Source organism: Rhodnius prolixus, unplaced genomic scaffold (assembly GCF_049639745.1).
Source record: "Rhodnius prolixus isolate KJV_2025 unplaced genomic scaffold, Rpr scaffold_7, whole genome shotgun sequence".
Taxonomy (NCBI): Eukaryota; Metazoa; Arthropoda; class Insecta; order Hemiptera; family Reduviidae; genus Rhodnius; species Rhodnius prolixus.
The window spans coordinates 836,179-859,684 of record NW_027411582.1 but is presented as its reverse complement, the minus strand read 5'-3'; the positions used below and the strand labels follow the sequence as shown (position 1 = coordinate 859,684).

Below are 23,506 nucleotides of genomic sequence, written 5' to 3'. Positions count from 1 at the left end.
GCAAAATTAACTTATTTACTTTTTATCTCACTAACTTTTGAATTCCTTGATTCAAAGTCTATGATGTCTTTGCTAAGACAATAGCCTCTTTCTTCTGTCAAAACAACCTCTCCCTCATTTCTTACTCTATCTTAACTACTTGGATACTTTTTCTCTTATGTCCCACAAATATTCAACCACTCCATCACCTTTTTCTGCAATCGCTTGCTCTCAGCAATTCTTTTAAGAACACACCCTTGCTAACATTTGTTTAGGAAAATTTTACTGGTAAGGAGAGGTAAGCATTCCTCCAAATAGCCGTTTTAGTTAGTATAAAGTAGGTCCTGTTCTGGTATTTTTTCTTAAGAGAAGTTAAATGTGTTGCTAAAATTCTGAGGTTAAAGAAAATTCCGCTTCCGGTAGTGCCCCTTTTGCAATATAGATTTTTAAATTTTCTAAGCTCCGAATACAATGCATCCACAAAGATTTCAAACTTTTATTTCAACATTTGCTTTAAGCAGTGCTGAGGGAAGACTTCCAAGTTAGGTCACATTTAAGTATTATGAGCAGTTTTCCAAACTTTAGGTAAAATTCTTCCTGCCGACCACAACATACATATATTCCTTTTAGTTGGCTCTCCAGGCGTGCTTGACATCACTTGCATTACGTTCCTTCCTCTTGTATTCGCTAATTCTATAAAATCAAGAATATGACTAAGTTTCTGTAAGTAACTCTTTAAAGTACAAAACATAATTCTTTCAGTTCCTCTCTATCCTAAGTGACTGCTGCTTTACTCCAAACAATCTTCTACCAAGGCGCAAACTATTAATAATTCTAATCTGAGATTCCTTTGTTCATTAAACCAACCACTTAAATAGCCCTTAATTGATAATGAATGGGAATATTTTTTTTAAAAAAAATGATAATTCATTACTTCCAAAAAATTGGAACATTTTTAAATTAATAAAAAATAACTAAAATTTTAAATACAAATTTGATTAGCTTACTACAGCGTTTATATTTTTCTATGTATTAATAATATATATAGTCTACAGTTTTGGAAACAAAATTAGGAAGAACTTCAAAAATTATTTAGTTATTAACCTGAATTTATTTCGTTTTATCAAGTTAAAAAAATGAATAAAATAAAATCACCATGGAAAATTATTGCCGAGAATATTAATGTTAGCCTTTATTGTAATGTTTAAAGAGATTATCAACAATTTAACTAGGTCATGCTCCGGTTAGATAAGATTCATTAATCATAGGCAAAACTGAGTTGAACGATCCATTTGTATGCTAAAATAAATAGTACTAAATATTTTTTTTCTTCGAAATAACGATCTATTTCATAAAAAATGTAATGCAAAGTCCGAAAGTAACATTGGTCCAAGGCTTTTGTAGATTGTTTTGTGAACCTATTTTCTTTATAAAAAAAAAAATGCTTTCAAATAATTATAAATTTTTAGTAAAAGATTTTGACATGAAATTTCGTCTCAGACATTTTCTTTCGTAGAGTGCAATATTACTTTGAGAATATCTTCAGCTGCTGTAGCTAAACGACAAATTTTGTAGTGAATGAAAGGGATGCTCTTGCACCAAGGTCAACCCGAAAGTGGTTTGAGCGGTACGAAGGGCACATTTGTCTACGGATGTCTTGCCATACTCTGTCGAGATCATCTTTGTCTGTCTATTGGCTCATGGATACTTGTATTTACACAAGCACCTTAAACATGTATACTTTTAAAACGAAAACAAAACAAACACAAAGAATGTTCTGACAAATTAAACCGAAAATTAAGGTAAACAGGAAAAGGAATAAGCTCAGTGGTTAGTGCAAAAGTCCTCACAAAGCATCCGATATCAGTGTGTTTGGTTGCATGACTTAATTTTCTCTCCCTAAGAGCCTCAGTTCGGAGCATTCGCTACACATGTTGTGACTTAATAAGTTGCAATTCCTTATTATTTCTAAAACTCATACTACCGAAGTTATCTAGCTTTTCAGTTCACGGACTAAATTTTCATGAAATAATAATACCTGCTTTCAGGAAAAAAAAAATCCACTGATGAAAATATGACATATTTGCATCTAATTCTTAATCTACGTCAACTTAAAAAAAAATGAATTTTACCATTTACGATTTCTAATCCCTGATTTATAAGTACATAGGTGAGATGAGCCCAGTACTTAGTAGGTCAACCTTACCTTCAAATTAAAACATTACGGAAGGCTTTGCGATCGGAATAATTGGCCAAAATAGCCTTCACTCAGGAGTTACTCGCTACCAGTTTAATAAAAAGATGAAATAAATTATGAGGAAAGCCAAAATAAGCCAATATTTACCCACCCAAGCAAACAAAATAAATGACCTGCAAAGTGAATGATTAATGATTTTTGTTTAAAAAATGAAATAAAAACACAAATATAATATTTTGTAATGTTTAATTTTTTGTACCAAACATGAGCAATAAAAAAGATTGGATTAGTACGTTCTTATTTCCAAACAGATAACACAGGTTACATACAACCGAAGACTCTCAATATGAATGACCATAAGATAATTTTTGTAAAATTAAACAAAAAAAATGTTTCGATAAATCTGATGCTTTATCTAAGACAAAATTGATAATTCGTTTGAAATGGAGATTAAAAATGAAAATTTGTGTACAGTAACTTATGAACAACAAGATCAGGTTACCGTAAAACAAAACATATTTCAATAAATTGAAGAATATTTAAAATTCATCTGTGTAAACTATTCAATTTTCTTGTTCTTTTAAAAAACTTATGGGGATCTAATGTATTTATAAGTCAATTTGGTAAACAAAGAGTTCTAATATATAATCTCTGCTATCCATTATGAGCGCAAATTAAATCATACCAATAAATGATACGGTTGACAAAATAGAACTCATCGTTAGTACTGTTGAAAAAACAATAGATATTTATTAAAATTTCGTTTTGTTCTTACTTGAATAAGAGACAAAAAGTTGTGAATATATATAACAAATTATTTAATAACATATGCACAATTATATATATATTTCACATAAATAAATTTTCTGTAAAGATTATTTTTACTATTTTATTTGTTTTTGCCTGACCTAAGGTATTTGTCAGTAATGGAGTTATGAGAAAACAGCGTAAAAATTGCCTGAAAATAAAAATGTGATTCATGGTTATTAGACTCATAACGAAGTACTTGCTTTTTATTGATATAAAACTGAACTTACTATATCTCTGAAGTATATTTTTATAAAAAAGAAAGAAAATGTATTAATTTTTTGTATTCCCGGGGGAAGTATTTTCTTTGCCAGCTTCCTTGCTCGGTACTTCTTCTTTGCTGGCTTCATCAAAGTTTTCAACAAGATCTGGAACTTCATCATCCTCTTCAATAGCAGCTTTACCGGCCGTATTGCCGACAGCCGTTGTTGCCAGTCTCTTCAAATGATTCAAACCGTCCGGACCCAATTGGCTGATTATACCTGGTAGCATTTCCGCAATTTGTTTTGATTCCCCATGGCCAGTAATAGCAAATGTATTCGCCGCTAAAGATGCTTGTGCTTTTGGATTATTAAAATGTATAACGGTACCGTCATCTTTGATCATATTTACCTCTTCAATGCCTGGTATTGTATTTACTGATAATTTCTTCAAAGAACTTTGTAATTTTTTATCATCAGTAGCAGCTGTGGCGTGTAACACCTTCTTCTTTCTACGAGGGGTACCCTTTCCACCAATACGCACCTGGGCTTGTAACTTTTTCAACTTTTCTTGATTCATTCTCGTATTTTTACACTTGACTAGTTTTTAAACTACCGGCACTTACACTACTAAGATGTAATATTTTATGAAGTTATTGACTCATTTGCATGAATACAAAGATTAATGTAAAAATATTTACCACACGTGACCAACTTAGAACGAAAGAAATGATCAAAATGGACACCAGCAATTGCTAATACCAGGTTGGACAACGAATCCAACAGTAATTAAAAAAAGATATTTTTTTAATAGACCATAATAATTTGACAAGTACAGATTTCACGTAAAAAAAAATTTCTCGTGATATAAAACATTTACAATTATTTATTTAGAAAAAAAAATACGTTACAGTCGTACTCAGCAAGGCGTCTTTATTTTTACACAGGTTAAAGTGAGGTTATCTACTTATGAGGTAAATTTGAAAGCAAAATTGGCTTTGAGGTAGCAATGGATGGAAAAAGTCAAATCTAAATATTAATTGTAATAAGTATTGATTTAAATAATGACAATTGGAGTTGAATTATCAGGTATTACAAAATTGCATCTTTTGAGGAGTGTAAGCTAACATATAATTTACTCAGGTGTTTAGTTTAAAAAAATTATTTCCAAATTCAGTTTATTAATCCACATTTTTAACGATTTAATAATTTTTTAATATTGGAGCTAATTTTAAATAGGTGGAACTTATGTTTGGCTTATATATTAAAAAAACTTATATTCCTACTTGTGTTATGTTTCATTAAACCACTAACACCTTATGCAAATCGATCTTGTTTTCCTCAATATTTTTCTAATATTCGTATGATCACAGAAATCTTGTCTATTTTTCCTCAACTTTATTAAAATCCGCATTTATCCTATATATATATATTCTAAGTATTCAACCTTTTAGTAGTATTCCTATGAAAATCTTGCAGGTAATTCCCGATAGTGGTAATTCTCTACCCAAACCTCACAAAACATTTTTTGGCAATTGTCTGTAATAGTATTCTATTCTCGTTTCTCAGATTTCTTGCATCAATTCGAGCAATTACGATAGTAATTATAATACTAATAAAGTAGTGCTTAACTACTGAATTTGAATAAATCCATAATCTTGTTTTTAAAATGTTGTCCTCTTATGAAATTACTTTCTTAAATGAAGAAGAAACCCGATGGGTCTAGATAATGTCTCATAAGGTTGCAAGTTCTGTTGTGTTCTAAACGGTAGACACATTCCTAATAGATCATTTACAATTACTTTACTTGTTTAAAGAGTGAGTTGGTTTTGTTTTTGGTATAATTAAAAAAATAATATTTCCTTCATAAAATGCCTGTGAAATTACCATATATTTTATGTAATTAAATATATATATATTTTATTCAGATACCCAACGACAAAGTTTGAAACTTCCCAACTCCAGAATTCAAATATGAGCAGTGCCATGCATTAACTGTACTCTATGTGTAACTGCAATTCGAAGAATTATTTCTGTCATGAATTATTCGTAAGTAAAAACGATAGTTACTAGAAGCTGCTATAGTTTCCGAGGTCCATGAAAGAAGGAAAGGCAATTTTACCTTTTATTTTGATTATGAAATATGTCAACTGCTAGTTTTACTTATTAAGTTTCAGTTATTAACTGAAATAGTGTTCGATCAGGAGCGACACTATTATTTTGTCTTAATTCAGTGATGGGTAGGAAAATTTTAATTTTAACTCAATTAACAAATAATTAAAAATAAATTGTATTTTAAAAATTAAGGGCAGTATGCACTTCATTTACATATTATAATGTATTCTTTGAAAATATAATTACATATGTCTTTTATGATATTATTCATGCACATTGCACTGATAATAATTTAGTTAAGTATTTGTTTTTAGATTGGTTAATTCTAATTTGATTTCTTTTATTCTTCAGCCTCAGTTACATTATTATTTATGCGAAGGAAGATTAATTAGACGTACTTCTTAAGGAGCATTCTGAGCCTAAAAGAAAGGAGGATCACCTACAGCGAGCAGAAAAGAATCTCTTTCAAAGAGGGACTCTTGTTATTGAGGGTTAACATTGAAATGTTTTGTATGGGGCTTCGAGTTTGAAAAACGAGATTTTTCGCTGTTGGCTGAGCCATAAGACTATGACGACCTTGGTCATATCGAACCCTTCAGTGATTTTCAGACCGTACCTCCAGACACTCCCTCCATTGTGAAACCATCCTGTAGCACCTTAGAAATAATTTGTTACACCTGACGAACACTTCTTTCCTCTGTAACGAGAGAACACTGTCCGGAGGCCGGCAGTGCACTGAAAAAAGCTCTGGGCACCAATAACCTTAGATGTTGACGCGCCTTAAATCATTAAAAAAAAAAACTTCTTTCCTCGACTAGAAAGCACTTTAAGTACAAAAATCAAAGTGTTTACCGTTCTTTCAAAGTGAAAGCCAGCAGTACGGGTTTCTAACTTCTCGCGATAAAGGGACAAATTGAATGTCTCCTTCCTTCAAAAACCTGTCTTCTTAATCCAAAAAAAAGCTTTTACTGTCAAGTGCTTCGCTTCCCCATGGGAGGCCGGAGTTTCTACAAAGTTATCATAGCAGTTTTTGGCGTTATAGGTAACCTACTGGTCCTAGATTTTCTCTTTCTAGGAGCATCTTACAGCTGAACGATGATGTCTGCAACGGGAAGTCAATCATATCGGTTGATCCGGCAGTGCGCTAAAAAAGCACTAGGCGCTAAATGACTTTAAGTTGACCTTAATAAAAAAATGTTGGGGGTTAGAGCTCGGTGGAGTTGGCCTTACCACCACTCAATATTATAATAAATCTTATGGTACTCACTTCAAAGAACCCCCTCCCTAGTAACGTATTTTCTCTAAAATATTAACAGAGCTGTAAGTTTTTTGTTTTTTTAATTTTATTTCTATTTAATAAATCTTTGCAGATGCCCGGACCAACTTTTACCAGATTTCTGGTAGTTGAATCACCTTGTAGCCTTGTCTTATTGTCCATTTTGGGTGCAGAGATGTCTCTTAAGATGTTTAAAGACAAGACTTTTGTAACAAAGTTTTAAGGAGCTCTCCACTTACAACAGACAAAGAAGTAGCCCCTTCCACTTAACCCCTTTCCCGCAACTGCGGGACTGGCAATTTCCAAAAAAATTAAAAAAAAAAACAGATATTTCTTAAAATTTTATTTAGTACTGAAGTTGTCGCCTTGATCATTTGCAGTATATTTGAGATTTGTGAACATTCACTTTGGAGAGCTGCAGAAAGAAATAAACAATTCTTTGGAGAAACGTCCAACAAATAGCTATTATTATGTGAAATTTAACATAAACATTGGAGAATTTAGGCGAAGATATTCACTATTTTTTTTGCGTTATGTACAAATCTGGACCAAATGTTTTATCCATTGGGACTAATAGGTTAAAAATGCTAAATTGTTGGTGAACTTTAATCTTCTCCAAGAGAATTTGTTCTAAAAATGAGATTGCTGACTATAAAGTTATTTGCAACAATTCTATTTGCAAATTGCTGTTTCTATTTGGAAATGGCATTGAGACAGTCTGCCGCCTCAGCTTGTTTTTCCAAACTGAACAGCATCCATGCATGCATGAAGTAGTTGATTCTATTAACGGATGACCTACCAAATATGAAGAGACATCTGTAAATTTTCAAAGTAGATTCTCTGACCATCGTGCGAATCTTCTTCATCTTTAATTTGGGGGGACATACTCCAGCGTGATTCTGTTTTACCAGTTTGCCTGTCAATTTCAAGGATTTCGGCTTCCACATCTGGTAATACTAATGTCGTCGTATAAATCTTATTCATATACTCCTGGAACACAACAAAGTAAAAATGCTTAAAACGAAAACAAATAAAGAATAGTAGCATATAAAGACAGGCTGAGTAAATCAATATAATAGAGCTGGTCCACCAATAAATGTTGGAGTTCTGCAGAGTAATTTGAATACCGTGAGTGACTTCCGAACGAAGTAATGTTCTGTCATATAAACCAATTTCCCTCAAATGTTTGATAGCTCTTACATATCGAAATTTTATTAAGATGGCAGTCATGCATAAGTAAGACGAACTTTAGAGGGATACTGAGCGATGAGGTACACTGCGAGCACTCCGAATAAGTGTCGGATATGAATATTCATGACTCTCCTTTACCTCAATGTATTAATTACACTTTGATATTTTATACAAGTCCACTTAAATAAAAGGATACTGTTGAAGGAATGTATCTCAATTGCTTCCTCAAAACCTCATTTAGTTTCTACAAAAATAAAAGTTATTATCAACAGGTAAATAGCATAACAAATTCTAAGAAAGCTTGTCTGGTAAAGCTCAATATATACGTATTTGTTATGCTAAGTACCTGTAGATAGATACATAACTTTTATTTCTGTAAGAATTAAATGAAGTTTTGAGGAAGCGATTACGATAGATCTCTGTAAAATGAAAGTCGTTGTGGAGGAAGAAAGAACAATGATGATGGGAATTTGAACGCACCTGAAACTCCAATCTGGCGGTTTCATTCAGATCGTTGTACATCGTCATAATGTCCATATATTTGGAGTGAGTGTGTGCTGCTTGGTGTCTAGCTTGTAGAAACTCCTTGTTGATATTCATTACTTCAAGTGCCGCCTCTTTCTCGGCCTCCGATTTGATCTCGTGGCCGTCTGGGCCAACAGTATCGCCAAGCGTTGCTTTACGACGCCATTGTGCATCTTCTAGTTTAAGTCTAGCGTCGTCCAAACGACAACGAAGTTTCATTGCATTTTTACCAGCATCTTCTTTATCTCTTTTATAAAAAAGAACAACAGTATATATTTTCCCTCCAGTCGTGCAAAAAAATAGGTGTTTATACAATTTTGGTGTGGAGTGCAGAAAGTATGTTATGACATGAACAAATTTTCAAACTAATTAATTCTTATGTTTATCAATTTCGAAAGTGGCGTTCATGATTATGACTTTTACAAATTTCATTCATAAGACTTAAATAGACGACAACATTAAATCATACCTTAATGCCTTGACAACGTTAAACCTCATCAATCTCAAACGTTTATCCAATTCTGGATATCTTCTGAAAAACTCTTCCCAAGCATTATTTCTGGTTATGTCATCAGTATCCAAAATGGACAAAGTTGAGACTGTACCAGTTAGTGATTTATTTGTACGACTTAATTTAGGTGCCAATATCTGGCTTTTTCTCGTCGACAAAGTCTGCCTACTCTTGGAAGCAGCAAAACCGCTGCGTAGCCTTGACATTGACGCTATCAAACAAATACTGTGTTAATAATCAGCGTGTAATCTATTTATCTATTTTTGCCTAGGATAAAATACAGTGACAAAGATAAAATAAAGAACTGACTTTTTGTCACCGCAAAACTGGACAATAGCAATAATTTACATGTGGAGAAACTTTGACTTTGTGGAAAGATTTCGTTTCTAGGATAACCACGTATTTACAAACAACGTAAACAAGGATAAATTTGACAAAAAAGTTTAATATTTAATTTAAATGATTAAAAACTATGCCAGAGTTGAGGATTTAAGGTTAATTTGCCACATTGACAGATGTTCACCGACAACGGGCAACAAACAAATATTCATCCAATACTAGTAATAATAATCAGTGCAATCTGGGCATTATTATTACAGATTAATTAAAACTGTCAGCTAGGATGATAGTTTTAAGTAATTAAATCAACCCTTATACGTAACTTTTTAAACAGTAAATTTGTGTTAAGGCGATACAACACTAGCAATTTGGCTCCAAGAGGGCGCGCATCTAAGATCACAAATTAAGGGAATATTACCTCAATGAACGCGAAAAGCCTTAAGAGATTAATATCTGATTACTGATTTGCAGCCAAAGATCACTTTTGAACAAACAGCTACCATCCCGTGACATAGCAATAATAATAATAGCCTTGGCAGCAGAAGCGCCTTAAAATGAATAAATAAATAATAATAATCCAATACCTAAGCCTCGCTTTGAGCGCTTGGCAGTTAAGCCAGCGGGCGTTGTCAACGTCGATTTCTTTGAGGGCGAGTGGGCTTCAAGTCGTTCGACTTCCTTCTTTATTTCTTCCAGATCTCTACATTAGATTTTTTAAAAAGTTAGAAGAAAAGTTAAGAACAACACGCAAACGATAGATTTAACGTTTAAAAACAATTGGTGGAGCCAGAAAATGTCAAAAAATGATTTATTTGGTAAAGTGGTACTTTAGAAAAATTTAGGCCACATAATACGATATGGTAAATCACAAGGTTCATAATATTTACTGCTACCGAAACATTTATATGAACACATGTTTAGATTAACAATGTTGGATATATCAATTATTTTTTGCATATATATTCCTCTTTAAAGGTTGAATTTGGGTAGAGAAATTAGAATACTTATGTCTAATTAGTGATGGCTACGAATAGATGGCTTTATAAGTGGAAATCATTTTTTTACAGAATCTATAGATAAAAATACGAAACAGGCCAGAACCACTACAACAGTCATTCTGTAGCGGATGAAATCAAATAATAATAGAATTAATAAGTGTGAACTGTATTAACCCATGGGTAAGCGTTAAAATGGTAGGCCAAACGTAGATCATTAGATCATGTGGGAAGAGGTGCTAGAGATGTGGAGTGCAAGAAGGCGCAGAATAAGATGAGTAGCAAGAATATTTGGTGTAAGAAGAGGCTCGATTTGGGCTTAGCGCAATTTGAAGAAATTTTAGTTTATTTGGATTTTTGAGAGCAATCATTGTGGCTCACCTAAAAAGATGCGTTTAAATTTTATCCATGTAACTATGATTAGATGGTTTTGATGGGAGGATGATGTAAAGCTTGGCAGAACCTTATAGTTTTAGTCCTTCAGTACATACAGGATTCGGTACTGATTTTTGATAGTGCACGAGGTCAGCTGGAAAAAGTGAAAAGTAAATAGAGAGACAAATGTAAACTTATTTTATATTTAAAATGTAAATGTAAACTTATTTTTTGTATCAGACAATAATTCTCTAGGAGGCTAAGATGTTCTTGTAGGGTATGAGAAAGGATCTGAATGAGAGGAAACAATAGCTAGATCGAAAGTCCAAATTGGTGGTTGAGGATAATGTTTCTGAATCGAAGGAGAATTCTCCTCGATAACAGTCCAATTATTTTTAATTGCAATATCTATTATTAAATTATCTGAAAATAAATGAATACTCACCGGGTATATATGTGCCTTAGTACAGGTAACAAGATGGAAATGTCTGTAATCGAGAGAATGTTAGGTGAGGATATCCTTCCCTGAAGGTACTCTTCGGCCACTCTGCTTACATGGTTCAGTTCTTCTTGAGAAAGTACAGTCTGTCCAGCTTCTCCTTTCAAGAGCTCATTAAGGAGAATTTGTTTCTTTAGACTATCGTTCTCTTCCTTGGTGCAAAAAATGGACAATATTAACTATTGTATAAGAATAACATCAACACAAGACAATAACTAAAACACCAAGTTTCAATCACTTTTCATTTTTGAAATACATTGTTTTTTGCTTTCAGGTGAGTTACAAACAAGATTCCTCTTACTAAGTAAAGAACAAAATCATGTAAGTGAACATGATTTTGTTCTTTCCAGACTAGCGAAAATGATCTTGATTTGAATTCTGTTTATTAAAAAAAGTCACTTCATTTTTCCATAAATTTCTGGCTTATATATACCTGCAAAGATTGGATGAGAAGTACCGTACTCGGCTTTTTGGCGTACACCAGTTCTGGCAATGGCAATTTTTTTACTTCAGAACCAAACTTCATCGCTGATAGTGTCGCTAGCAAATCTTTTTTTGCCAATCTTACATGGCACAACAATCTAGAAATCAATAAAAAGTCAATGTATTACAAATAAAGATATTTGCTGGCGACAGCTGCGATAGCTGTTGCGGCTCAAAAGCTTTGATATGCAAAAGTTGACCTACGGTTTACTAAAGTAGGGAAAAGGAAGCAGTCTTTCCTTTAAACTGCTTCTTCAGTTTAATCCATGGCGGCCCCAACACCTGTATAATATTAATTAAAACTGTCCGGTAGGACAGTTGTTTAAGGGTTGATCGTCAAAAAATGCACGAAAAAGCGTAACGTTGAAAAACACCCAACTTTGACAATTTTTTTCTCTTTTTCCATAAAAGATTATAAATAAAATTCTAAATAAAATTTAGAATTTAAAAAATAAATAATTCTAACGGAAGAACCCCTAACTTTGTATAGATATATTGGAGTATTATTTTAATCGAAACATTTTTTTCAAGAAAATTACTTAGGAGGGGTTGTCAGGAAGGGTAGGAATTAAGTTTTCTAGGAAGTAACACCAATATAAATTGACGAGTATCTCTAATAAGAATACCGAGTTGGAAGAAAGTACAGTCCATCAAACTTTTTTTTTTCTAATTTATAAGGTAGAGTTTCATTTGGCCCCTACATTAGTTTGGCTTTTCTCAGGGAATGTCAACTTAAGAGGTATTCTGGCAGACGAGTTAATGTTCTCACGACACTGCATTCCACACAGCGAATCTGATCAGCCTATTCAGTCTCTGGTAAACTGCTAAATGAACCCAATACAGCTAACAAAGTTTCCTTGTTCAAAGAAGTTTTCACAGAATTATTCTGACCAAAATTATACCTGACATTTCCCTTGATTAGTGCCGGCCCGATGTATTCAGTGAGCTGCGAAGCTCTAACTACTATAGGCCTTTCATCATCAGGATGTACTTGACTGGCATTCGCAATCACGTAATCTATCCAACACATGGCCATGTTCGAAGAGATCTGGCAAGAATCTGATCTGACTTTGGAGGATATACTTTCCACGCCGGCAGTGTCCACTAATTGGATCTACAAACAAATGGTTGTTTCAAAATTATGTGTTTATTATTAACAAAAAAATGAAAATTAATATTAATTGCATAAACCTTGGAAAGGAAATGAGCGTACGGTTTGCTTAGCCAGGTGATATCCAAAAAGATGGTAATCACTGTGGTACTGCAGGACACATGATCCTGTTCAAACTTCTTTTTGAACTCTCCCTCGAAGACCAGCCGTAAAGCCTCATTCGCTGTGCGGCAATTTACCTTCAGTGGTGATCTTCTCTACGATAGACAGATAAAGCATTATTAACTGATCCAAGGCATTATTACCTGGTCTATATTGATTAGCATTGTACTACACGGACCTGAAAGTAGGTTGATTGAGTCCCAGATAGCTCAGAGTGTAATTTACAATTATCAATAACATTCCTCAAGAGATAAGTTGTTAGAAACAAAGGTATTTCCAAAAAAGTTGACAGAAATATCTATTGGATTGCTTCTTACACATTTTTTTGAGAATATTCAGAAAGCCATGGATGGTATACATACTCGTAGAGCAGGTGATTAGTTTGGTTACATTATTCATTGTGCAGCAAGGATTTATTTAAGAAAAGTTAATTTCTAACTGCTTCGAGCCACAACCATCTGGCAGAAGGGCACCAACAGCCGCACGAAACTCTTTCACATACCCCCTCACGACTTGCTCTTGATCATGAATATGATCTCATTTCACATGTCTAGTAACGTAAACTTCATTTCACCGTAAATATATGTAAATATAACATGAAACAACAGTTTTTAGTGAATAGCCAGACATGTGTTAACAAATCACAAACATGTTAACAAAGACGACTTTATTGAAACGATCTTTTCGTTTTTGAGGTGTCCTCGAAAATAGTTTCGGTTTCTTTTTTTGTTCACCTGAATTATTATTTACTACCTGAATATCTATCATTTTTATAAATAAGTTTTCCCCGGATTTTTTATTTTTGCTTCACTACCCGTTTAATGAGCTTCTTCAGTACAATATACAGTTCGTCGCTAGAGCAGGTAATACTAAAAACAGCTAGAATTCTAAATTTAAAGTAAACTGGTTAACTTGAAGAGCAACTTTACGATAGGTTTCGGAGTTTTTTAAAAAAATACTTGACGAAAACTGATCCATCGATATTTATTTATACACTAGAAATATTAACTGTTCACGTAATTCAAGGCTATCTAGTCTTGAACCAAAACCTCCTAGCGTGGTTAGTGAGTTTGCACTAAGGTCATTGTGCCCCAATAAACAATTACTTTCATTCGTACAATTTATATTAAATTAATATGTATTAATTTTGGATACATCCTGAATGACCAGGATGTAAATAATAGTACACAGACATGCATTGAATTTACCTTGGTAACACTGTTTGGTTTTTTAGAAAGCAGATCGCGTATCTCATTGTCGATGAACTCCAAGAAACTTAGGTAGACTTTCACATTACACACTTCTGCCAGTTCATCTACTAGTTTAAACAGGTTGAAAAGGATTCTTGGTGCGATGCCGCGTTGCTGGAAAATAGAAAATATAAAGCAAATATCATAAATCAGATAATTCCAGAAATCTCGGCAAGGTTACCTAACAGGTTGTCTTCAAATTTAGAATTTTCGTGAAGATATTTAGGTACCTTATTCAAAAAAGTAAAAGGAATGTAATCCATATCATTTCAGGCGAGATTTACGTCTAACTACCGATTAGGCGCAAACGATGTAGGCATACAGCTACTATACTTTATATTTCTTTTTATACTATTAAATACCAGTACCGTAATAAATCTTTAGCTTTGCGTTCCATGTTTCTAACTGCTAGTCTATCGTGTCGTCTCCATGTGGCATAATATAATTTGGTGTATAACTCTACATTAAAGTGAAGTAGTACTTTAGAGGAGAGTTCACAGAAGTACTCACCAATTGTTGATCTATTTCTCCTACCGGGAGATCTAGTACAATATCTTCCCAAAAGAAAATCAAGATATTGATCTAGATAAAAAGAAAGGAAAAATTACCTCAAAGTTGCTTCGCAGTCCAGTCATAGTATAAGTCTTTCCGGTGCAGGAGGGTCCATAGGCCAGCACGATAAAGTCTTCACCATTTAATGCTCTGAAAACGACACAAGGTTAGTAAGGCTACTGTAGGTGCAATTACATTACATTAAATGTGATTGCACCTACGGTAGCAAACTAACATTTTATCTTAAACATTTTTCATCGGAAATACTAGTCCATTTTATCCCAAAAAGTTCAGTGTCAAATATTTGTATGAATGCTTTGTAACAAAGAGATCAAGGAGAAACATGGGAGCAAATCTTAAGAAAAAAGAAAAACCCTGCTGTAATATGGATTTTTGTGGAGGTATTTTGATCCTGGAGTTATTTTTATTGTAACTTATAATTATTTGTATTATTTATTTATATATAATATATATTTATACTATAATTACTTATATTTATTTTTATTATAATTATTTATATTATTTTGACGCTGAATTATTAGGTTTCTGCCTCTAAAAATATTTCGTTTTTAAGATATATAATATTTTTCCGGCAAGTTCACACATTTTTTTAAACCATTTTATTGGACTAATGAGATCTTAGAAAGGATATTTCTGATGGTAACTCAATTTTGGCAGATGACAATACTTGCTTTTACTAACAGTGAAAGAAATTAACCAGGAAGAACTCGGCGAATGGTAAACAGATGAAGATTGTAAGAAGTCTTCACTATAATCGCAATAGTAGAGGAACAAATTGCTTAAAAGCTTGAGAAGCTAGTATGTTCGCGTGACCAATCTTCGAAAAAATCCCTGGGGTTCACTCGGGAAGTCTACCAATTACACGTGATGGACTTCTCTCCATAACATTATGGATGTCTCAACCAAGAGTGTCCGTTAAGCAAGCAGTTTTGCATTCATGTTCCATGTTGTCAACTGTTAATTAGTCATTAGTAAATTGACATGCAAAGCGAGATAAAATTAGAATTCCCGGTAATCACTGCAATAAAAGAACTCACCTTCGGACTGCATCCTGGACTGTTTGATTGTAAACATCTTTTTGGGACGAATTGCAGAAAATTCCATCGGTTTGAAATTCCCAGTAGATGAATTTAGGATCATACCTATCAATATCTTGTGGTGCTCTCACGTGCATTGTCTGAAATCCAATTAAAATGTTGAATTCTATCCAATTATATTAGAGGTTTGAAGAATTAGTTCCAGTAAAGTTGAAAAAACTTTAAAGTTTTACTTTCAGTTGACTAATTTTGTCTAAAACCTTACTAGGGCATCCTTTGGTAGTATTTACATCAAAACATCAAATTTGAACTTTCTACGATATCGCTTTTTAGAGTAAGGGTGGATAGGATGCACTCCAGTCCAACTTGGAAAAACACTTTTTCGTACTCTAGGGACTTCATAAACTGACAAACAATTTAGTAAAGGGCACTTCCTTTGTGAATTCGAACCAAAACTTATTACTAGGCTTTCACGTAAACGTCACTTCAAATTTGCTATATAATTTTTCGTAAAAAAAAAAAACAAACAAACTTTTATTTCCTGCGACAACTTCGAAAGAAAACATGTTCTATGTGAAACTACTCAAGTTCAATGCATCTGGCCTCAAACTGAGTTCAATGCGATCGGACTCTTGCACTTAACCACTTCGCGGTTCAGAGAAGTTAAAGGCATTCGGTAGTACCTGACGATTATTTTCTATTTTGAAGTTGACCATATCTCGTTCGACGGTGGGAAATACCCGCACGAAGAACTTCACCTCCCTCTTGACCATGCTATCAGTCTACAAATTGAAGAGCGCTCTGCCTTGCTTGTTATGTTGTTTGCAAGTACTGATAACTCGAAGTTCCTTAAAAAAAAAATAATAATAATAATCAATGACAAAATTAAAAGCACTATTTCAAATTTGTTTTAAAATACATCAGCTGTTTAAAATATTTTATTATCATTGTTATCTTTCTTTTCTTTACTTAGTTACTGTAAATAATATTTAGTTTGTATAAATGTAACTAAATAACCTTCTAAAGACATATCCGCTGTGTTCTGAACTGGAATTAAAAGATACAATAAAAATAAAAACATAAAAAAAAAAGAAGAAGAAACATTCTACATGATGAGTAGAATACGTAATAAGCAATGGATGTGGATATTTGTAAACGGCAACCTAATCAAATATTAATTACTTCGTATAAGCAGTAATTATAAGTTCAACATTCTAATAACTTCTTAATGTAACAAAGAATAAAGACATACCTCTTTGCCTTGAACACTTCATTTCACCCAAAGATTTCCTAATTTTACATCGTTATTATTATTACTTTCAGCCAAACTAGTTCCTACCTATTCCGGAATAGGAGGCTCCGTTCCGCTTTGAGGCTCCATTGAGCTTTACTGCAACAAAATTAACTAAATTAACAAACTCACCAACTAATTTTTCAACTCGTCAACGCTGGGATAACTATTTCATCTAAAAGGATTTGTGTTTTCCGAGCGTACATTATATTGAAGAGTAATAAATCTAGCACCATGCAATTTTAGCTTTCTAATGTCCCCAATGCCACGCTCACATTAACAAGAATCTATAGTTTAGGAGCTCATAAGCAGACAGGCCAGTAGATAAACCAATTTTTGTAATAATGTAAAAATAATATAATGTCAATAAGCCATGAAGGTGACCTAGACCCTAAGATCAAAAACTCTGCAAAATAAAAAATCCTGTCGGAAACTGGCATTATTCTTCCTTCTGGATTAATGAGTCACCAAAAACAATGAACAAAATATACAATGTTACCAAAAAATAAATGTATTTAAAAATATTATTTCGTAATTTTAAAAATGTATAACATAAGTTAGAATATACTTTTATGCACTCAACGCTTACTGTAGTAAAAGAAAGTGTATGTGTGTGTCTTCACATATTTTTCGTAAACAGTAACAAATTGAGGAAAAGGTAGCGATCTGTAAGTCTGTAAATAGCCTGATCGTGTTATGTGGTCTTTTAAAAGTAAAATTAAACGTCAACTGTACATGAGAAGAAGAAAGACTAGCAGTATGCTATTGTACCTTGAACTCTCCTTGCCGTCTGCATCCTGTTGACTAAACTACTCTGCACTTGTCCTGTTCATTAATAAACAACAAAAGGAATCCCTCAAAGTTCAATGTTCTCGTGAAATCTGCATGCTTACGCTCCGAGGCTGTTCGTATGAATAAATTACAGTTTCTGACTGTCATATGTTATTCCACGCGTAAATTTTTCTTAAGTCTTCTTTGCATTCCTGTAACAGCTCCAGCTTCAGCTGTAGCACATCTCCTTACTACAGAAATTCAATTAACACATCAATCTTTAGTTCATCAACCTGAAATAGAAACAGACGTTACCAACTTTAGCTGAAACATGGAAGGAAGCAGCTACCGTCCCAAGTTCTTATTGAACTTAAATAACACTTTAACGAGGAATGCAGATATCAAAAAAAAAAAATATATATGTATATATTTTGTTTAGTTGTCACTTCTTTGATTTGGGTCATTGTTACACTTGTAGTGAGCAGGTCAACGAGATTACATATCACAGAGACATTGGACGTTATGGTTTCATTAAAATATTGTTATCTTGAGATTTATTATTTCCTTTATTGCTTGAAATAATTTTTTTTTTGAGACGCCTTGGTACCACTGTGTGATATTGGTCTTAATCTCTCTCTCTTCCGTTGGAGAGATTTTACCTCGCGTGATCTGAACCAATAGCCACCAAAATTTAAACTCTTTAATGTGAGCTTTAGATCTACCATGTGCTATTCATATCACGTTTCAGTCATCCGAAATTCTAAACAATCGAGAGTGTTTGCAGAGATAATTTTTAAAAATCTATTCGCAGTTCCCTCTGGCGCAGCTAATCTAATCTTACCTTCCTATGTCGACTCATCTCCTGATCTTTTTTATTTTTATTTTTTCTTAAAGCCTTTCTTGAAACAAGTAGAATAACATAGCAAGCCCTTACAGTTAATTAGAATTGTGGCTCTTAAAGCATCACATATTAACATTCATGAGCCTTTCAGTTTTTAAGTGATAACATACCGAGCTGGCGGTATACTTTCTACTTCGCGGCCAAACTTGAGAAATAATCACTGTGGATTGTGAGAAATAAAGTTGCATCTTATTTGCATTTCACCAAGGATTTACCACAAGATTTCGACTAGTTCCGCCCGCTATTATCAGAATGTTAACGCAACTGCGCTGGCTCTTCAAGATTAGGGGCGAGTTTCAATCTTTCTTTCCTATCACACCAAATACGTTCCCAGTGGAATGGTTCCTACAGTACAGGGTTTCCTTGGCAGTAGTGTAATTGGTAGGATTCTAATGTCTGTTTATCACTTAAAAGCATGCGTATATCAGTTCAAGGTAACACCGCTGTTTATATCGTTTGTATGAAGGTTTTCGTCACACTGCCTTTCACAAAACGTATATATTAGTTTAAGATTATTTTTACTAGTTTGTTTAGCATTGAACTGTAAAACTATGCGGAACATGGGACAACAACAGTACATTTCGAGTAAATAACAAACCATCTAAACAAATAAAAAGGTTATACCGTAATCTCTTCGCAGACGTATTTGATTTAAAACTGAAATCTTTAAAAAACCTATTGCAATTTTTTGTTTTTAAAACATATTTCCCCAAGTACGGGTCATGGACGAAAATATGATTTAAAGTATGGAATAAAATTGAGTAAAAATTCAAAGTTGAAGAAAACATTGAGAATTGCCATAAGGTAAATGAATTAGGAATATATTTTTATTTTTAGGGACATAAACATTATTGAACTACCATTGGTAAACTCCTTCTTTGAGAAAAGTCGTCAATTATTTTTTTCTGTACTTACAGTAAGAGAAGAGGTGAGAGTTTTTTTCTAAATCCAGAATGTCACAAGAACTGATGTAGTAGTAAATAGCCTCATCCCAATCAAATGTTCCCCTAATGTACTAAAAAGAAAAGTGGATGTAATAAACCATTACTGTGAAAACAAGTTACAACGAATCGATATTCCTAATTGAAATAGTACTTAAAATAAGTAAACATATAATTATTCCTATTGACTCATGGAACGAATCAGTACCAAATATTGGTTCACTATATCGCTCAAATTGTAACGTAGTTAATAATTTTCACTAACTGTTAAGTTTATTTAAATTTCATTGATGCGACAAGAAAGTTTGTCGCACAGTAATATAAAACCCTAAGAATCGCATAGAAATGTGAGGGTATGTTGTAGAAAAAACTATTTAAGATACATAAATATTTTAAGTACAACAGAAGTTTTAGAAGAGTAAGATTCACCTGTTCTTGTCCTTCACCTGCAGTCGGCCCTTCACAAGGTCGACGACCTGCTTACCAAGGACTACCAGTTCTGATAAGGAATCCTATGTCGGCAAAATAGTTCCTTCGTTATTTGCGACAGACTGTGTCTAAAATATTGTTATGGACTTGAAACATCCCCAGTTAATTATAATATAAACTGTTGCATAATATAATCAAAATAAATAATAATTTAAACTGTAGCGTTAAATTTTTATTCTTTATTAAAACAAAAAAATCCTTGAAAGAGATGAAATTATGAAGGATTGGCCACGAGCCATTATGATAAGATTGTAACCTGGAGAATAAACTTCCTTAAATAAATAAAAGATGTGAAAAAAATAAAAAGGGGAAGCCCCAATATGTATGAGACCTTGGTCAGAGGCGAGTGTACTTGGACGCACACCCTGCTCGTATATAAACAATGGCACTCCTCTCAACTGCAGTAGTCTAATGTTTAGGGAAGAGCTCTTCTGACTAGGCATTAAGAGCAAGTATTCGATCATGTTACTATTGAAGAAGGTCACGAGGACTGTGGTGTGCTTGGTATTTCTGTTCAGCTTGCTCAGTGAACTGGACGCAGTTCCGCTGTGGTTGTGGCCCACTACCGGCCGGCCCGCTAGAAGACAAGGTCGGGATGGATATCGAGCCATGTGCCGCATAGTCAACCCAGATCCCTACGCATTTCCTGGGCGAGCACCATTTCCTGCACAACCTTTCTGCCCATTTTGATAAAAGTGTTACTTTCCTTTTAAGTACTATGTGATATTTAATAGTTTACTGCGTATAGAGTCAAGACAATTAGATTAAAAAGTAACTCAATCCTTTAAATAGTGTGGCGTGAGTGTAAGGATCTCCAGCAGGATTTCTTTCTCCATTCTTTGCAACGGAAAATCTTCGGGGCCTTGCCCAACCTCTTAACTAGGTTTAGCTTTTCTTTTTTTTTATTTTGAGTAATTCATTACTAGATAATTTATTTTCCTTTTTTAAAAGTTACGTAATTTAGGGGTCAAAGATTAGGATCTCATAGGTCATTAGGTTTCGTACGACCTCATGATTCTACTTCCTTCAGATTCATCCTAATATTTTTATTTTGTCTTTTCATAATTAATTGTGTGTTTTTTCAATTCATTTATTATTATAATCTTTTTTCCTCATCAAATCTAATCTTTTCCCGCAATTATGATCGCAAGTAGCCCTCGCGGAATTCCAAAAGGGTTAGAGTTGATGGTTCTAGATTCAGCGATTTTGTTCAGAACAGAGGGTTTGCAAGGACCGCAAATTGAAGATTTGTTACAGCTACAATTAAGACTTGGGATGTGGAAGTGACTTTGCTGCAGAAAGTAAAAATGCAAGCCTGGATCTTACTCAGGAATTGGCCTCAGTCAAAACGGAATAGATGTTTCATCAAGCCATCCAAATTGGACCGGTAAAATATTTGAACTTATATAGTCTAGATTGCTAAACACCCATCTGTGAAAACTGCATTCATCAATCAAGAGATTTTTCGATTTGAGTTTTCTCTTTCTAGATTTAAAGATTTTCTGGTTTAAAAAAAAAAAAAAATGTTAAAATTCAAAAGTTAATTAGGTTTAAATAATCTTTGTGAAACTTATGTTCAATTTTTCACGGTTATATTGGGAAAGAAAGTGATACTATGTTCAAGAAAAAGGGATTAGTTAAATCAAAATTTTACATTCACCTCAAATGTAGGCTCTTTTCTAATTATTATTGGTAAGATTTAAGGCACGTGCTTTCTTGAATCGCTTGCCACTAATAAAGTTACGGGTTACAGTAGACTCTACTGGATAGAGAGGTACACAATGTAAAGCTTGAAATTATTATGCGACCCTGTTTAAGGTAAATATTGTGCACTCAGTTAATCTTTATTTGTATTATATTTATTTTGTACATTAAATCAATATTTTAAAATTCTGTCAATTGTTTTGTTTTGATTATTTGTTGCCATAGAAACGTATGAATTAAAATTAATTCATTAAAAAAGATGAAGAAGTATTGTCCTCTAGTTGATTATAGAATTTCAGCATTCGTCAGAAACACATCTCTCGTGACTCCTGACTTTAAAACTCAACTTTCTGTAAGATTTTCACTTTTTGAGTTACGGTGGATGCATAAACCCACACAACCAATTCGTAAAATCCACTATTTCCTATTCAGAGAATCACAAAACGAATATTTCAGGTGAAATCTGAGAATCGAAAATATGAATAATTACAATACCTTCACCCACAAAAGGAGAAAGAGAAAGGGCAAAAAAAAATCCTGCATGAACAGATTTATCTTTCTACAATTCTCAAACTTCTAAACTCTCATAAATTTTCTTCAATATCCAAATTTTGTAAACAAATACAAATCTTTTTGGCCTCGTCCTAACCAACGTGTATGTGCCAACGGCCCCATATAATTCACATTTACTTCTTTTTTAACACACTATAATATATCACACTGAAATAATTTATGTGAAGAGTACTACATAATCCCCTTATATCAAGCTTTTGTAATGTAAATAAGAGGTTTAGTGAGAATCGTAGAAACCTTCATGGGAGAAAAATCTCAGAAAAGTAAAAACTATTCTGTAAAGAGGGATTTCCAATTATTGTCTGAAAATAAATTACAAATCACATATAAGAGCTTACACTTGTTAAAGGTCTATATTTTCTAAAAGAATAGAAAAACTGATTAAGAAAGCGGTATATTACTTACAACATTGTTTTAAGCTTTAATCTACATCAAAAAGCTATTAAATTTGTGGATCTAAGTACTTCAAGATCTGAGGCATTTCTTAAAGAGGGAACAGCTTCGATATATTTCTTTCTTCTGAAAATTAGACAATAATAAACACACGCAATAATAAATAGTCACAAGTAAGTAGTATTGTAATTTATTTTTTATTTTAGGTTGTCTGATTAAACAGTTAATGCCAGAAGTGCATGTCCCGAACTATCCAGCGGAAGTGCTGTAAACTATTTGGCAATAATTACAATTTCTTCTAAATGCAGCCACTAAATAGCATGGACATGCATTTTGGACACAATCTGATTAGTTTCACTTATTTGTTTGGTGTAAAATATCACCAATCCTCTGAAATTATTCAGTTACGATACGTTATTCCGCTGTGGGAAAATAGCACAATTATATTAAGCAAATAAATGCTTAAAATGACTACTCTATGAGAAAGTAAAAATTGGAATTAGTCTTACAACATATAATAAAATATTTAACACCTCTATTTCTAAGAATAACGTTGTTACAAAAACATACTGCAGAATGCGGTAGGTGATAATTATCTTCTATCTTGGTTCCTGACTACTGATGGGCCTTTGGGGTTAGTGCCACACACAAAAGAATAATAGTGTTTTAATTAAAGAAAACGTTTTTTGAAGAAGAAAAATCTAAATAAATAAAAGAAAAGTTAGATCGTATTTTTTTCAGAGTGATCGCTAAAACACATCTAGGAATCCTGACAAAAAGAAGTAGTTGTACTAACATTGAAATACGTAATAGTTACA

The 23,506-nt window shown here is 33.2% G+C and overlaps 2 protein-coding genes and 1 long non-coding RNA gene across 8 annotated transcripts; 1 reads left to right on the top strand and 2 right to left on the bottom strand.

Moving 5' to 3' along the window:
• Positions 1-80: 80 nt before the first annotated feature.
• LOC141446625 (kinesin-like protein KIF9) lies at positions 81-23,493 on the bottom strand. Of its 6 annotated transcripts, none has more exons than XM_074113201.1 (17): positions 23,259-23,493; positions 22,701-22,814; positions 17,688-17,980; positions 16,878-17,015; positions 16,309-16,473; positions 15,626-15,765; positions 14,624-14,717; positions 13,974-14,129; positions 12,684-12,860; positions 12,395-12,606; positions 11,443-11,590; positions 10,956-11,161; positions 9,725-9,840; positions 8,760-9,012; positions 8,246-8,537; positions 7,374-7,564; positions 6,903-6,989 (listed from the first exon to the last, which is right to left on the bottom strand). In XM_074113201.1, the coding sequence occupies exons 5-17, from the start codon at positions 16,396-16,398 to the stop codon at positions 6,977-6,979; spliced, it is 2,088 nt and encodes a 695-aa protein (XP_073969302.1). In that variant the 5' UTR covers positions 16,399-16,473; positions 16,878-17,015; positions 17,688-17,980; positions 22,701-22,814; positions 23,259-23,493; the 3' UTR covers positions 6,903-6,976. The 6 variants fall into 6 exon arrangements, with proteins under 6 accessions (XP_073969303.1, XP_073969302.1, XP_073969301.1 ...); XM_074113200.1 differs by having other exon boundaries at positions 23,198-23,273; XM_074113202.1 differs by lacking the exons at positions 6,903-6,989; positions 22,701-22,814; positions 23,259-23,493 and adding exons at positions 81-672; positions 19,504-19,595.
• bic (bicaudal) lies at positions 2,406-3,939 on the bottom strand. The gene is made up of 2 exons (XM_074113237.1): positions 3,214-3,939; positions 2,406-3,134 (listed from the first exon to the last, which is right to left on the bottom strand). Exon 1 carries the CDS (start codon positions 3,761-3,763, stop codon positions 3,257-3,259), a length of 507 nt encoding a protein of 168 aa, XP_073969338.1. The 5' UTR covers positions 3,764-3,939; the 3' UTR covers positions 2,406-3,134; positions 3,214-3,256.
• LOC141446642 (uncharacterized) lies at positions 4,121-5,564 on the top strand. The gene is made up of 2 exons (XR_012453799.1): positions 4,121-4,272; positions 5,112-5,564. It is a non-coding gene; the product is annotated as an uncharacterized lncRNA (long non-coding RNA).
• Positions 23,494-23,506: the final 13 nt, after the last annotated feature.